At 45.4% G+C, this 16568-nt stretch overlaps 1 protein-coding gene across 2 annotated transcripts in view; it reads left to right on the top strand.

Annotated features, from left to right (window-relative positions):
* Positions 1-7387: 7387 nt before the first annotated feature.
* SGCZ (sarcoglycan zeta) overlaps positions 7388-16568 on the top strand; it is a 559799-nt gene continuing 550618 nt past the window's right edge. For both annotated transcript variants that reach the window (XM_081924603.1, XM_081924602.1), the window contains exon 1: positions 7388-8577. In XM_081924603.1, coding sequence (XP_081780729.1) covers positions 8539-8577 — 39 coding nt within the window. In that variant the 5' untranslated portion in view covers positions 7388-8538. The remainder of the gene's footprint in view (positions 8578-16568) is intronic.

Genomic DNA, 16568 nt, shown 5'->3' with positions numbered 1-16568 from the left:
AACTGTTCTTAACCTGAAGCATCACTTTAGCTAATGGGGCCTCCCACTGCTGCTGCGCGATTTCTCTTCTCATCCTGAAGCAAAGTTCTTAACCCGAGGTGCTGCTTCTGGGTTAGCAGAGTCTGTAACCTGAAATGTATGTAGCCTGAAGCGTGTGTAACCTTAGGTACCACTGTATTTATATAGTTGGTTTTGTTCTGTAATCGGAGGTCTGCTTCTTACACCTACATGTTTGTAACTTCTTTAGACTTTAGACTGTCCAGCTACCCAAATCCTCAGTGGACCAGATGTTCCACTTGCAAGATAAGTTAGGCTGAGGAACATCCTTCTGAAACAGGCAACATTGTGTCCTCCAGATATTGTGGGCTACAGCTCCCACCATTCCAAGCTGTCATGGTCAATGGTCCCAGACTCTAGAAGTCACTCCTTGGGGAGGCAAGACTGGCTCCCTCCTTGTTGTCCTTCTGCTGGCAGGTGAAGACCTCCTTGTTCCAATAGGCTTTGGGGAAACTGACTGCTTATAATGAAAAGGCTGGTGTTGTGCTGTTTTTGTTGCAATTATTTGGATGTTTTAAACAAATTGTCTATATATAGTGTCAATTCTATTACTGTTTAATTGCTTTTTAATTATTGTTTTCCCCTGTTTTTACCAATTCTGGTTTTATGTGGAATCCGCCTTGTGTCCTATCAGGGGGAAGGGTGGGGTATAAATAAATACAACAACAACAACTTCTGCTTCACAACACCTGGACAGCACCACATTTGCTACCCCTGCCATAGTCCATCTTATTTCTCACAAATTAAGTGACACCTGCACTGGCTTAATGAATGCAGCAGACAGACACAACAACATTGCTTTCTTTGTTCCCCTAGCACCCTGCTGGTGATATGCAATCTATTAATAATTTTAGTAGGTGTCTGCATACTCAGTACAGTTATGAAACTTTGCAATTGTCATTCTGTGGAATTCAACTGCGTATAATACAAATGAGATTCTAGGGTTACATCTATGCTCTGACGGTGCAACTGTGAGAAGGCAACACTGACGAACAGGAATAAACGAAATCTTTAAGGACATTCTAGGACCTTGAAAAAGCATGCTGGAGTGCGGCATATGCTTCATGGTCCTCCTTCGTTTGTCCCAGTCAGACTCTGCAACATTGATAGGTGAGCTCCCCTTGGCTCAGTTCAGAACTGGGCTCAGCAGACTGAGCTCTTTTCCAACAAACAATCAGGAAATGTTTTTCTCCCAATGCCAATTCAGAATTTGGGCTCCATAGACTTACCAATGATGCCGTCAGGAACATGACAAGATCTTACTGATGAGTGGGGTGGGTGTGCTAAACCCTTTCCTAGCTGGCCACCCCATCAACTTTTCCCTCTGTGACAGAATAGGTGTAGGTGCAACCAGGTTTGTTGCTGTTATTGGGGAATTCAATTCATTTTGTATTTAAAGGAGAGCCTCCCTAATACACACTTCCCAAAACAACACACAAATCGAAACTCAGCCATCCTTCAAAACCCGTGCTTCTCTGAATTTTTCAGTACAGTTCTCCAGCCAGGTGATGTGTACAAAAATGCATATACTGGGGTAAAGTGTCATATAAATGCATGTGTCAGTGCAAATGAGACCAAAATGCATTATATCAGGGGAAACTGCTTTGCAAAAATGTGTATATGAAACAAAATTGCATAGGAAAGTGCGCATTTTTGGATAAATGAATCAATGATCTTTTTGTGAGCACTTTAGACAAAACCACAAACTGATGCAGAAATGTGGAGACCCAAACTTAAGATTTTTAAAATGAGAAACAAAAATTGACAAATTCACCTATCCCTAGGTATAACTTTCTTTTTCCTCTGGGGGGGGGGGAAAGCTGCCTGGAGGAAGGTGATTTTGCTTGGGAAAACAGCTGGCAGGGAAAGGATGTGTGTGCATACAAGCACCCCACCCCCAATCCAGTTGAATTCAGTGTGTTTCAAGGCTCCTTTACATGAAAAAGGTTGCTGGGAGAAAGTGACATGCACCTGCATGTCATATTTGGTTTGGCCAGTAACCACTGCCAATGGGAAGAAGGTTCAAATAATCATGAGATATGGATAAACGTTGTTCCCCCAAAATGAATATATTGGAGTGTCATTACATGTACATTTTGAATTCTGTTCCAATGAGCAGAGAAACCAAGGTTACAGACAGAAGGCTGTTGCAGATCAGGATGCTCATTAGTAGCTGGGAATGAGTGTCCATATCGCCTCTGGATTTGTCCTGCTTCATAGAGCCTGTGTGGTTCCCCTTAAAATTAATGCCCACATCTATCAAGAACGTATGTAGGTCACCTTCAGTCTAGTAGTTTTCAAACTCTGTGCTTTCAGAGAACCCATTCTTCACTGATGTGTCTGCCAAGAAAACCAGGAACATCTGCCATGGTACTCCTGCAAAGGATTCAAAGGATGGGAGAACATTCTCAGATGCATACATTTAGTTCATTCAAGGTGGTGGCCATGCCACCTTGACATCCTTTAGCCCATGTAAAAAAAGAAAACATGTACCCTATTACAGCCAACATTTTCTTGTGGCTTCCTATTACAGTGGCAGAAGAGTACCGGCCTAGCAATCAGTCTTCAAAAGATGAAGGTCCACCATTACTGATGTTCTCAGTGACAAACCCCTGATAAGCTCCATAAACAACAGCGGTGAATCACTCCAGCATTCCCTGGAATACAGTTTAAAAAACATTGCTTCATCTTAAATTCTCCTGAAACCCTAAACACAGTAACTTGGAGGTAAGTCCTGCTGAATTAAATTTACTTTGGACAAACAGGTTAGATTGGGTTGTTCATATTAAATACCACATGCATGGATCACGAAGATACAAAAATAAGTGATTTTTTTTTAACGAGGGGTCCTTTTTCTAAAAGTCAGCTCATTTGTTTTCTCTGTATTCTCTCCTTTTTTAATGTTCTCTTAATTGCTGGTATTCATTAGTTATTCCCTCATCCCATACTTAAAAGAAAGAAAATAAAAAACTTACCAAAGTAGTGGGGGGAAAAACAACGCTTTTGCAATAAATCTTCTCTGTTTTTGTGACTTTGTGAGCTGCAGACACTCAGCACTCTTGCTGAATCCAGCACTTTGCATATTTGTTTCTGGAGCAGGACCCCCAAGAAATCTTACCAGCATCCTTTGGAACGTCCATCGCGGCTTCTGCGGCTTCCAATTGGCTGCAGGAGCTTCCTGCAGCCAATCGGGAGCTGTGCCTTGGTTCCCGAATGTTTTGGAAGTCGAATGGACTTCCAGAACAGATTCCGTTCGACTTCCGAGGTTGAACTGTATTTCTGTAGGAAGAAGCTGGAAGGCTGGTGCTTTTCCCCACTTCTTTTTGCAAGAGGTAGAGGAATTACTCTGGAGCCAGCTTCTACCCAGATCCTTTGGGAAATGCGCATGCATTTTCTTTCTTTCTTTCTCTGGGAGTTTGGGGTAGGGGAGAGAAGTGACCAGAGAAGGTGGAGCCCATGGCACTTGCTCAAAAACCCAAACATACCAAGGGGCTTAAAGATGGGGGAGGAGGCTGCTCTAGCTTTGCCCCACACAAATGGGTGGTGTAGGGCTGCAAAGAAATGAGAGTGCTCCCTTCACACGTGTACAGGTGTAGGCAGGATCCCCGGGTTGCAGTCTGGCAACTGAAGCCAAGACATGTGCTCCAGAGGAAATTAAGCGAGCCTAGCTGTACATTTCCCATGAGCTCCCCGAACAATCTGTGGCATTCATACTGAGTCCACGTCCTGGTAATTCCGCCACCCCTCCCCTCTCCGAACAATCTAGTTCACTCTGGCGCTATGTGTTTGAATGGAAATTAGCAAAAGCTGAAAGTGTCTGCGTGAACATTTGCCTGCCTGGAGGTATTTAAAGAAATCCTCAGTGTGGGCAAGAATCGAAGAGGCACGCAGTAGCTGTATTGCAGCTCTCTTTTTATAAAAGTTACAGCAGACTGTCTCACAGAGATTAAGCAAAATGGCTCCGTTCCAGGCTCCGTTTCTTAGAACAAAAGTATCTCCCTCCAGCACTAAGACTTGATTATGCCCTCAGATATCTGTAGCACCGAACAGAGAAATAATTTATGCATGTGAAGGGCTAGCAGCAGCTTCCATGACGAACTGTTGTTCCTCTGAGATCCTTCTTCTGCTAAAAGGCAAAGCATTTGCCAGATCCTCGCAGTGATTTTTTGCTTCTCAAAGGTTTCTCCAAACTGAGGAAGAAGCCTGACCGAAAGTTAAGTCCTTAAAATAATAATAATGTGCAAATGCAAACTGCTTATTTCTGAGAAAGCACTCTTTGTACTTAGAAGCTTTTTGCCATCTAGTCTGCCACTGTGGCACTAGATTTAGCTTTGGTTTAATGCTACGTTCCGCAACCAGATGCCCTGGACTAAAAGGTCCTGGAAGCTTTGGACTAAAATGTCCATCATCCTTGACTAGGGTTGATGCTGAGAGTGATGGGAATTGTTGCTCAGAACACTCATAAGGCATCAACAATCCAGAATGTGGCAGCTAGATTGGTGACTGGGTGTGGCCATCGAGACCATATAACACTGGTCCTGAAAGACCTACATTGGCTCCCAGTACGTTTCTGAGCACAATTCAAAGTGTTGGTGCTGACCTAAACAGCCTCGGCCCAATATACCTGAAGGAGTTTCTCCACCCCATTGTCCAACCCAGACACTGAGGGCCTTCTGGCTGTTCCTTCCCTGCAAGAAGTGAGGTTACAGGGAACCAGGCAGAGGGCCTTCTCGGTAGTGGCGCCTGCCCTGTGGAATGCCCTCCCATCAGATGTCAAGGAAATCAACAACTATCTGACTTGTAGAAGACACCTGAAGGCCACCCAGTTTAGGCAAGTTTTTATGTTTGATGTTTTATCGTATTTATAATATTCTGTTGGAAGCCACCGAGAGTAGCTGTGGAAACCTAGCCATATGGGTGGGGTATAAATAAAAAAATATGATTACTATTATTATCAGGCTGACCTATCCAGGCTCTTCTTATCCAATTCTTACACCAGTTGTTGTTGTTGTTGTTTGTTAATTTAAAGTTTATTGGTATAAACACATACAGAATAAATAAAAAAAGATGGGTATGGCAAATAAAAATAAATGTAAAAGTAGAAAAATAAGACACAGCTACAGAGAGGGTGTAAAACACCAGGAAACTACTTAATATGCAATGCTACATCCAGTTGTCAAATATGAGAAGAAAAGGGTGGGTCAATTCAGTTCTTGATGAAACCTCTCCTTTAATATGAAGGAAACAAGGATGCGTGGAAATTCTTGCCATTGAAATTGCTCATCAGTTTCAAAGTCTGCAGTGCGAAGACTCATGGTGAGTTTTCAAGGTCTGCTTGACAGCCTATATTGTGGGGACCATACACAATTCACTTGGAAGGCAGTTCATAGCCAGAGGGTCTTCACCAAGAAGCAGCAGTCACTTGTGCCTGCTAACCTAATTGATCTTATCAGCAGGCTTACAGGCAGAGTCTCTGAAGCTGATCTTAATGCAGGTTGTCCCCCATTCGTCCACATTCACTGGTAGTAGAGTTACAGATTGTGGTCTTTATCAGCCCTACCAAGATATACCAGGGTTGGAACATGATGTATATATTCTACTACTGATCTACAGCTTCTCCCATCAAATAGAAACATATCCCTTCCCCCAACCCAAAATGCATGATCAGGATGGAATCCTGGACTTCTCACACCCTAAACAAATACCATGCAGATAGACTGAAAAGAGAATGGAACTCAAGCGAGGAGACTCCCTACTTGGGAATCAATAGAGCAACCAACCATTTTGGGCAGGAAAGCTCCAAGCTTCCATTGCATTGGGGAATTCAGCCCTTTTTCCAGCTCTGGCAAGGAAATGTGTTTAATTAACTTTAAAGGAACTTTATTCTCAAGCCAGTGCCATGTTTATTGCATGCTCCAAGAGATCAACATTCAGTGGCAAGCAGTGTTAGAAACAGGTGTGAAAGTGAGGAGCTAAATGGCAAAGGGCTGTGGGTGCAACAATGGAATGTCTAAGTGCATTTTTTTTATAACAAGAATACAAAGCTGAAAATGAATGAGCTGCGGCTAAAATGTTATGTGCATTTTTCACATGGGCTAATCCTTCCCCTGCCCATCCCCGTAATATTCTTAAGAGTGTCTCTTTTCCAGTCTGGAATTGGGGAGGCAGAAAAAAGTCCTCCTTTCCTTCCACTCTGCTGTTTTAAACTGAAATAGTAGGTGCAGTACTGAGCCCAGAGCTCAGAAACTGCTCCTGATAATGAAATTCCCGGTTGCAAAATGCGCCTGGAACAATGGGAGTTTCGAACACTGGTGGCAAGGTAATTCTCCCAAGTCAATTCCAAGCTAAGGAAATTCGGAAATAAAAGTTAGATTTGGTGGCTTGTAGGAACGTTGAACATTTGTAAACTACACAGACCATCTCTGGCCATTCCTGACGCTGCCTGGGGCTGATGAGAGATGCAGAACAGCAACACTTGGAAGCCCATGGGTGCTTCATTCTTGTTCTAGGGGTTGAGGGAAAAGACTTGGGGACAGGGTGCTGATAGACAGCACTTGTATTAATGTGGCAAAAACTGCCTAAGGATTCTATGAAAATAACTTATGCTTAGATGCAAATATGTTTAGGTTATATAAGTTTAGATGCAGAATGGATGCTTGGGTGAAGAGTCGTAGACAACAGGACAGTGGAACAGGATCTGTGGCGCAGATGAATTTATAACAAACACTGGGAAAGTGTATTTTTCTGTTAAAAATATATATGCTGGTGGAAGACTCTTAGGAAGTTGTTTGATCTGCATGGAGAGGGGAAGAAACTCTGCACATCAGTGGGAAGTTTAGCCGACTTAGATTAGAAGGGGACATTTTTATAAATCAAGAGGCACTCCGAATTATCTCTATGTATTACCACAAACCTTTGAATTGATCAGGTGGGGGGGAGGCGGGGGTTGATGCTGACAGCTACAACAGGAACGACATAAAAACACCTTTCAAAAATATCCCTAATATTTGTTGGGGCAGCGCGCCGCGGGGAGTGCAATAAGGCAGGAAATCAAGGGTGGGGTGAATGTGATATGTAGGGAAACTCCGAAGATTGCAGCCGGAGCTTCACTCAGCCATAGCACCGCCGGCCCCCCAATCTCCAACCAGAGGCGCCTGCCTTTCCGTGCGTGCCCACGACTGCTCGCTCCGAAGCAGCAGCGGTGCCAAGACCAAGCGTGCGCTAGGACCCGGCGCCCGCAGCCTGGGCCGGGAGAGGAAATGTTGCTTTTTGACAGAGGAGAGAAATCCCCTCAGTGCTGGCTGTGAGAAGAGAGAAGTGAAGTCAGTCACCTGGCGGTGAAGGACAGTAAAACAGGAGAGAGGGGGGCGAGAGAGAGAAAGAGAGAGAAATCTCCCCCCTCCCCTACTCTTCTCTTCCTCTCCCTGCGAGAGATCCTTCTCTCTCTTTCCCACCCCCCTTCCCCAATCAACCCGGTTTTAACTCTGTTTAGCCTAACCTTCAGGAGAGAGAGAGGGGGAGGGAGGGAGAGCGTCTCCATATCTCCCCCGCAGACTTTCTCTTCTCCTTCTCCCCTTCCTCCCTTCCTCCCTCCCTCCCTCCCTCCTCCAGCTCCCTTCCCGCCAGAGCCTCCGCACAACAATTGGGGCGTCTATATGCAGGACTAAGCGTTGAAAGCTCGAGAAGGGACGGCGGCGGATGCCCGGCGCTCGCTCGCTCTCCCGGGCGCCCGCGGGGAGCTGGCCGGGGTAAGCATGCCGGGCAGCCCCGCGCTGCGCCGCTGCTCTTGCCCGGCGCTCGCTGCCTTCTCCGGCTGGGCGAAGGAGGCGCAGCACCAGGAGACGCTCGCTCGCCGTTTTGCTGCATTGGTGCCGTCCGGGGGAAAGGCAGGCGCCGCTGTTCGCCTCGGCTGCCAGCGAGGCGCCGCTGCCGGCTGCTGAGGCGGCGGCCGGGGAGGAAAGCTTTGGCGGAGAGGATTCTCCTCGGCGTCCCACCCCGACGGGAAACCCATCTTCTTCTCCCCGCCCCCCTCGATTCCTTCGCCTCGGCACAGGACAAGATCCGGGGGCTCCCAAGATCACCTGTCGCTTCCTCCCCCCACCCCGATCCGCTAAGGGAGGTGTGTGTGGTTTCTCCCACCCCACCCCAAAAGGAAAGATTGAGAGGAAGGGCCGGGGCATCTGATTCCCCTCTCCACATTTATTTGTTGCTTTTGGGAAGCCTGGGAGGCGGCGCGCTTGGCGGAGGATGCCATTGACTCGAGCCGCCCGGATTGCCAGGGCAAAGCTGACTTCGCGTTGGAAACGGAGCGCCGAGAACCGATGACTGGCTGGCTCGCTCTCGCTCCGAAGAGAGAGGAAGAAATTGGCACAACTTCTCTGGTGTTTTCCTCTTCCTCCGCCACCTCTTTTTCTTCTTCTCCTCCTCCTCCTCCCTCCACCTCGCCTCTTTCCCCACCTCCGTGGCGTTCACTTTCGGTCTATGGAAAGAGCACCCGATCTGGACATTGAAGAGCTCAAGGTACGTGGGATCGTCTCTCCCCCCCTCCCCCCGTGTTGAGAGAGATGGGAGAGCGTGTGTGAGCGATTGTGAAAAGGGGGAGAAAGAGGAAATGCCTCTCTTGGTGGTGGTGTCTTTTGCTCAGGCTCAGCCCGAAGGAGTTGGAGGCGCTTTCTGTTGCCGGTGCGCGGAGATGCCGGGTGTGGGGGTATGGGAAGAGAGAAAGGTGGGCATGGAGGAGCGCAGCCCCGTCCGCCGGCCCTTACAGGAGGAGAAGAAGAAGGAAAGAAGAAGGGGGGGAGAGGAGGAGGCTCTGGTAGTGGGGAGAGGGGGAGGGGGAAGGAGGAGGAGAAGGAGGAGGAGGACGGGCGCTGGAGATTAGATGGCAAAAGCCCGGCTGCGCTTCTCCTCTTCCCTCCCCCTCTCCCTCCCTCTGCTGCGCCTTCCTAATCATGATCCTAATGATAAAGCACTGCTTCCTCGCGTCAGTTGCATCAGCACTTCGGACAGCGGCGCGCCGGGTCTGTTAATCATCGGCCGCCGGAGGAAGAGCTGAAAGCTGGCTTCCCCTTTCACGCCGCCGCTGTTCCTTCCTCAGCAAAACTTCCCTCTCAAAGCTCCCTCCCTCCCGATTTCTAGCCTGTTGTGAGAATGATCGGGCGATCTTCCACCTTGTCTTGCACTGCTCTTGATCTATGGGGTTCCCTGCCCTCTGCGGGTCCCCTCACTCTAGTCTAAAGTCCTTTCCTTCCGCTTCACACACACTCCAGAAGCCCAAGGCTCAACATTTCAGGACTACAAGCCACGCAAGGCAACTATCCGGGATTTCCCAAGGATGCGGACGCAGCCACGTACTTTGCTGGGGGGAGGGGAGCTGAGAAAACTTTGCATTGGAATCGCGGAGCGGAGGGTTTTTAAACAAGGAAACTTCCCCATCCGATTTTGCCTTCTTTTAGGCTCCCTCCTTCTTAAGGAGCATGCTTGGTTGCTGGGAGCATGCGCCATGAAGCTGCCCACCCCGTCTTGCTGGTTTAGAAACTGTTCCCTGCAAAAGGGGAGGGGGCTTCCTAGGAAGCAAATCAGGCGCTGAAATCGGGGAGAAGGCAGAGTAAGGAGACAAGGGGGAATGGGGCGCGTGGGGAGAGGTACTGAAGGGAAAATGAAAAATTGGGGGGGGGACTAAGGTGCAGTAATGCAAATATAAGGGTAGCAGAGGATCAAAAGAGGATGAGAAGAAGGTCGTTAGAAAAAGAAAAAAATAATTTATGTATTTTTTTAATTAAAAAAAATCACTGCACTGTGAATCAGATAATTTGTGTGAAAGAGGAATAGTAGGGAGGAATATGTTGTCCCACAGCCCTTTCCTTATAAAACCTTTCAGAAAGAATTATCATGTCCTTACATGTGGCAGGCATGCTATTTATTTATTCATTCCGAGGAGTTGCTTCATTTCCTCAAATATTGAAATGCGTGGTGTGGGAACTTTGAAACTGGGGTGCTAGTGGTGGACATTTCGTGCCCCAGAACTGTGATTTATTGCTTCCTGTTGTTGAGGATGCATTTTCCCACATAAACTTTTACAGCTTGATGCTTCTATGCGCAGTCGCCTCAGAAGGAACCCCCCCCAAGAGTTCCCTGGGAGTTACCTCCAAGAAAGCATCCATGAAAAAATGGCAACCCCCCCCCCCACTTCAGCTGCTGAATTTCAAGAGCTTAAAGAATATGGCATTTTAATGCCAGCTCTGTTGAGATGATCATTTGTGGTGATCATTATTATATGAACACAATTTCAAGAGCCAAGACCAGACTGTTTTGAGCTCGGTTTCTAGCCTGGTGCAATGCCATCCCTCAATGAACTGAGATCCCCTCGCAGTTTGCCGCCTTTCCCTCTTCCCAGGGAGCTGTGGTACGTAACGTAGGCTTGTGAACAAAGTTTTCTTTGAGGACGGCATAAGGGCACTTCCCCGCGGGGAAATGGCTCCCCGCTTTCAAAGTTCTGTGGAAATCCTAAACTGGGCTACGTCTCACACGTCCCTCCATCACTTGGGGACTGGCAGATACTTCTCCGCTGCATGTGGTCTTTCTGCAGACCACGGTTTGAGGGAGAGGGAGATGTGTTCCCATTAATCTTCCCTCGAGCAGCTCTGCAATTAAGGCCACTCTTGCAGGGGCTGGGAGACAGTGGGCGACCTTGAGGAGAGCAGCCAGGATGAAAGGGGACTCCCAATGCCCCCTTTCCCTGTTCTTTGCTTTGGGTACCGTAGAGAAAGCAGCAGGGCTTCTCAAGGGGAACTTTATCCTCTCACAGAAGACAGAGGAGCGATAGAAACCCACATGTCGTTGGCTTAGAATGGAGCACATCTGCATGTTCAGGACATGTCGCCTTGGTGCTGATCTGTGAGATCCGATATGCTCATGCAGGTGCAGCTGATTCATGTGGTGCACATGCACCTAGGTTTCAGACCTGGCTGGACTCCTGCCTGTCTAAATGCTGGACATGTATGACTATAGGCCCTATGCTATCTACCTACCTATCTAGGTAGGTAGCACTTTTCTGTCAGATGGTCCTCAAGGCTGCTCCAAGAGCACTGTTTCCTATGCATGCTTCCTCTCATGTGCCACAGTGTCTCCTGTGCCTTCTGTTGGCTGCTTTTAGGAGCCTGTTAAAACTCAGCGTTTTTGGATAGACAGCTAATACTTTTTGATAATTGGTCTGCTGCATTCTATTAATCACCAGTAGGGGGTGGTGTGTATGCAAGATACCATTTTATTGAACAAGGCTAAAAAGAATCTGGTGATGAGTTTGGGTGTGTGTGTGTGTGTTTGTACACACAGTATATCCTGTATTATCAGCTATTTTTTAAGCATTTGCTCCAGGGTGGATTAAACGTGTAATAAATAAATATAAGGGGCAGCCAACACTTTCCTTCTCTTAGCTACTAAGCTTTGTTGGCACCTCTGCTAGTGATGCAACACCAACTTAAAGTTGCTGGTATTATTAGAATGAGATTCCCCCTTCCTTCTTCACATGAGGTTGAACGCATTGTGTGTTTGGGGTGTCAAGGGCTTGTGAGCATGATGCACTTGGGCTTCAGCTGTGAGAATCAGGAAAGCACAGCAAAAAAGAAGAAGCTCAGAGGCTGCTTTAAGTTGCAAAGAAGCAAATGGACTGTAGTCACTGATCTCTCCCCTACACTGATCACATTTGCAGGGCAAATCGAGGTGTGTCTACTCAGACGTAAGTCCTACTAAGTTTGATGGGACTTACTTCCAGGTATGCAGGCATAAGATTGAAACCTAAGGTTCTAAGCTCCTTTTCGGGCAGGGGCTGCTTCTGTTAATTTGTAGATCATGGTGTGTGTGTGTGACTAAAACTAATGCTAAGAATGCTTAAATAATATTAACAACAGCAGCAGAAGTAGGTGGTCATGCCAAGGTCTCAAAGATGAACACTTGATTTACTGATTAGCTCAGGTGAGGACAGACCCGATTGGTTTTGCGTAGTCTACATTTTTCACCCTAGAACCCGCCTGTGCTCTGCTTCTGTGTTTTACAATTACAGAACTGCTTTGGCTGAGTCAAACCAAAGCTGACTTATCTCAGCAATCTTTGCAAGCAGCCCAGAAACCAGAAATTTGCTGTGGCTCCACCACTGGACCATGCCATTTCCTGATGTACCTGCAACACTAAGCTTATTTACCTGGGAGTAAGCCCCGCTGAATTCAGTGAGACTTAATTCTGAGCTGACATGGTAGGATTGTGGCCTTAATGCTCAAATACCTATATTTTGTTGACTATCTATCTATCATCTATCTATCTATCTATCATCTATCTATCTATCTATCATCTATCTATCTATCTATCTATCTATCTATCTATCTATCTATCTATCTATCTATCTATCTATCTATCTATCTATCTATCTATCATCTATCTATATCTATCTATCTATCTATCTATCATCTATCTATCTATCTATCTATCTATCTATCTATCTATCTATCTATCTATCTATCTATCTATCTAGGTATCTATCTATCTATCTATCATCTATATCTGATATCCAGAAGTATTGCTGGCTCTAAACCTGAAGATTCTGTTAGCTCTCATTTTTGTCACCAGGGCATAACTTTGGGGCAAATGCCAGAAAGACCTCCAAATGCAACAGGGCTGGCTTACCACATTTTGAAGCAAGGAGAGCAATAAACAATATGATTAAAAGGATCTGAAATTATGTAACTGCACCACTGTTAGCCACCATGTCTAATAGACATATTCTCCATGATAGTGCCTAATCTCCTTAGAAAGCCTTCACCTCATCCAGTGGCCCATCTCACAAATTAATTCTATCCTATGTGAAGGACCTTCTGTTGTCTGTCCTGATTCTCCTGGCAACCCGCATCTCTGGGTGATCCCTAGACCAAGTTCTAATGTTACAGAAGAGGAAGATGGGGGAGGAAGCCCATTTGACCCACTTTTTCCAGAACATGCATAATTTTGTAAACTGGTATCACAACCCTCTTTGTTGTCATGTTTTCTGAACCAAAAAGTCTCCAAACCTCAGCACTTACTCTTGAGGAAAACGGCCCCAACCTCTAATTTTCTATTTGTTTGCCCTTTGCAGTGCCATAGGGTGCTCTGTGATACCTTTCTTGAGATGAGCTGGTAAGATCTGTTCGGACTATTCTAAATGCAGCCACAGCCGTTTTCTATGAAGGCATTTTGAAACAGGTTCTCTTGGTTTCCTCTTCTTACTCTCTTGCAAAGATTTTGCTTCCTGCCTCTCCAGTTGCCATACACTGAGTTGACATTTTTATTATGTTACCAGCCATGTCTCCGATATCTCTTTCCTGATTAGACCTAGTTGGCTCTGATCCCATCATTGTATTTGTGAAGTTAAGATTATTGGGCAAGCAGGGGAGGAATGCACATAATTTTGCAGTCATACTACTGAGCTTAATTTGCCATATTAGTACTATTCCTATCCCCCACCGTTCCCCTCAGTTTGGAGAGATCCCTCCCTGGATAATGTGAGGCTCTTTGCAAAGTTGGCCATTTCCTTCTGACTTCAGCTCATTTATGGAAACCTTTTATGGAGCTTATGTCTTCTCACAAAGGCCTGCCTGAAACCTGATTAAAACAGTGTCTCCCCCAAACATCTATCTGAAATGCAGCAGACTCGGCCTAGCAGTGTATCTTTAAAAAAAGGTTTCTAAAATCTTATTTGTGTGGGGGACCACTATTTTATTATGAGAAATTGCTTCTGGCTTTAGAAAGAATACTTGGATCAAAACAGCAACGAACTCGCTAGCAGCACAAATACTTCTCCATCTGAAATCTATCTCTCTTGTTTACAAAAGCACAGTACGGCCAGGCTTTGGAAAGATCAGCTAGTGATTCCTGATGTGGTCTGGTTGCCTTACCAAATGAAATTGAGGCAGGGCAAAAAAAAAAATGCTGCTTAAAATTTCATTTTAAAGAAGCAACGAGATGCTGCAAATTTTATACATCTTACTCCCACAAATACAGAAAGCAGGGAAACGAAACAGACAAAAAGGATGGGCCAGCATTCTTAGGGGGAATACCACAGTTTACAAAAGTGTATGTATCTATAATATATACCAAAAATAAACACAAGGAAATGGCAGACAAAACCAAAACCAGAACCATGCAGTAAGGACTGAATATATGCAAAATATTGAGTCAGCTGGAAAGGAGAAACTGAAAACGGGTCTGAATGGATAGAATGCCCTCTTTGAAAAGAATAGCTGGCTAAAATCCCGAACAGGAGTCCTCTTGTTAGGGGAGAGGATGCTCTGCAACCACAGTAGAAAAAAGCAAAGAACTATTTGCCTCTTGGGGAGATCTTTCAGGTAGCACTTTCATTCTTCATTCCCCACAATCAATGACCTCGTGCTAGGATCTGAGTGCACTGTGCTCCATACCTGAAGCCTTTAATGCAAAGTAATACCTGCCTTACTAAAATCTTGATCATCCATGAAGAGGCCAGATTGATCTGGGACTTGTGTCGTACGCTAGCCCCCTAGAATAGAGAAGTTGGTTATCCCTGGTTATCTATGGCCTGGAGCAAAATCCCACTCCTCTTGCAACCGTTCGTTGATCCCAGGTTATTGGAGACACTGTAACAGGACCTGCCATCTAATTTTCTGGGTAGTTTGGCAATAAGCTTTTCATTTGCTAAGAGCATTATGGATTTTTATTTGTAAGCATAAAGCTTATGTTAAGCCCCTTTTCTGAGTCCATTTAAAAGTTAGAGTTTCATTAAGCACTTAGGTACAGAGGAACCGTAATAAAGCTCACTGCCGAGTGTCTCTTTGAATGTGTGTTGTGATATTTTCAAAGGTGCTGAGCACATTGGAAAGGTCACTTGATACAAAACTGAAAACTAGCAAGGGGAGGCGCTTCACCTTGCTAGTCTCTGCACGAATTTGCGATGAAACAGATCAGAACAAAAATGAGAGAGACGGAAAGCAAGTTTTCATCCAGAGATCTGTGGGCTGGTGTGCTTTTGCTTTGATCTCCCAGCTTCCATCTCCAATGCATATATGAACTTTCATACTTTTAATTCACAAATCCGTGGTGTTTTGTTTCAAAGGAGCACCGTCATAAAAATTAACTAGGGCTGTATTGCGCTTACCTGGAAGAAAGCCCCAGTGAACACAGTGGGACTTCCTCCTGAGTAAGCATGCATAACACTGGGGTGCATGTTGAATGTGTCTCCTCCAAATCCTTTGCAATGCAGCCCTTTGCATTAGCAAAACCACTTTGCAATTTTTAAATGCGTGTCCCTAAATGCACAGGCATTTCCTCTGTGAACAGCTAAGCATGTGCATGTTTTGCATACATGCCCAGGAGCACATCCTTAAACTCTTGGCTAATTAAACTAAATTATTACCTACTACTTTCTGGTTCATAATCACTAGCATAAGTTAAAATTCGCATATCTCCCCTAAGCATGCTCTCAAAAAGCGTCAAAGTGTGTGTAAGAGTGCAGACTCATGTGAATTTTATGAGGCTTACTTTTGGGTAGACATGATTAGGGTTGCAGTGTAACTCCCCTGCTGAAATCAGCACAATTTAAATGGACTTAACTTTTGACTGGATCGTACCTAGTGATTGTGAAGTGCAACAGAGTAGCCATACCAAGTCAGGGAGATCCAAAATGGTTCCCTGCAGATGTTGCTGAAATCCAGCTCCCTTCATTTCAGTCAGCATGGCCACGGATGATGGGAGTTGTAGTTCAATGCCACCTGGAGAGCACTCCATTGGCTAACCTTGCTCAAATGGAGAACAAATCCAAGTGATCTTGCATATGTGCCCATGGAAATATACTTACACAAATGTTCACTGTATAGTTTGAAATATTTAGCTGACAATCGGATGAGCTGCTTTTTGAAGGCTTGTACGCCTATGTGCTTTGGCTCACTGGACAGGCATGAACTGATTTTGAACCACTCCTTAAATAAGGACATAAAGGCAGCAAGTTTGGGATCTGGAGGCAATGGAAGAGAAGCTTTCACATGTGAAGCATGTGCACTGAATTGCCTTGCCCCACACTGATCCTGCTTCTATTGCTATAAATCTCTCGTTTGCATTTTCCACTCTTTATGGCGCAACTCTTGCAGCATCTTTTATTTCCATTCCTCTCCCATTTGCAATCATTGAAATATGTCTATCGGTCTCAGATGGCAGGTGATTGTGCTTTATAGGGTGTGTAAAACATCATCTTGACATTTTTTTCTGGATGAATAGACTATGCAAACCTATAAAAAAAGACTCTTTCAGGTGATATTATTAACTTGAGGTAATTAACAACACCAGTGAAAAGCAGCATTTCTACCTGAAAGTGACAATTCTAAGAAGGAACAGCAAGTTGTGACAGATCGATCCTATGCACATTTACTTAAAGGCCAATCCCTTTGAGTTCAAGGAAATGAAATGTAGGATTACAAATATGCTAGTTTTAGCTTTTGGTGGTACGTTTGGTCTTG

Source organism: Podarcis melisellensis (assembly GCF_964234715.1).
Source record: "Podarcis melisellensis genome assembly, chromosome: 9".
Taxonomy (NCBI): Eukaryota; Metazoa; Chordata; class Lepidosauria; order Squamata; family Lacertidae; genus Podarcis; species Podarcis melisellensis.
The sequence above is the reverse complement of the archived record's forward strand: the minus strand, read 5'-3'. Positions and strand labels throughout refer to the sequence as shown.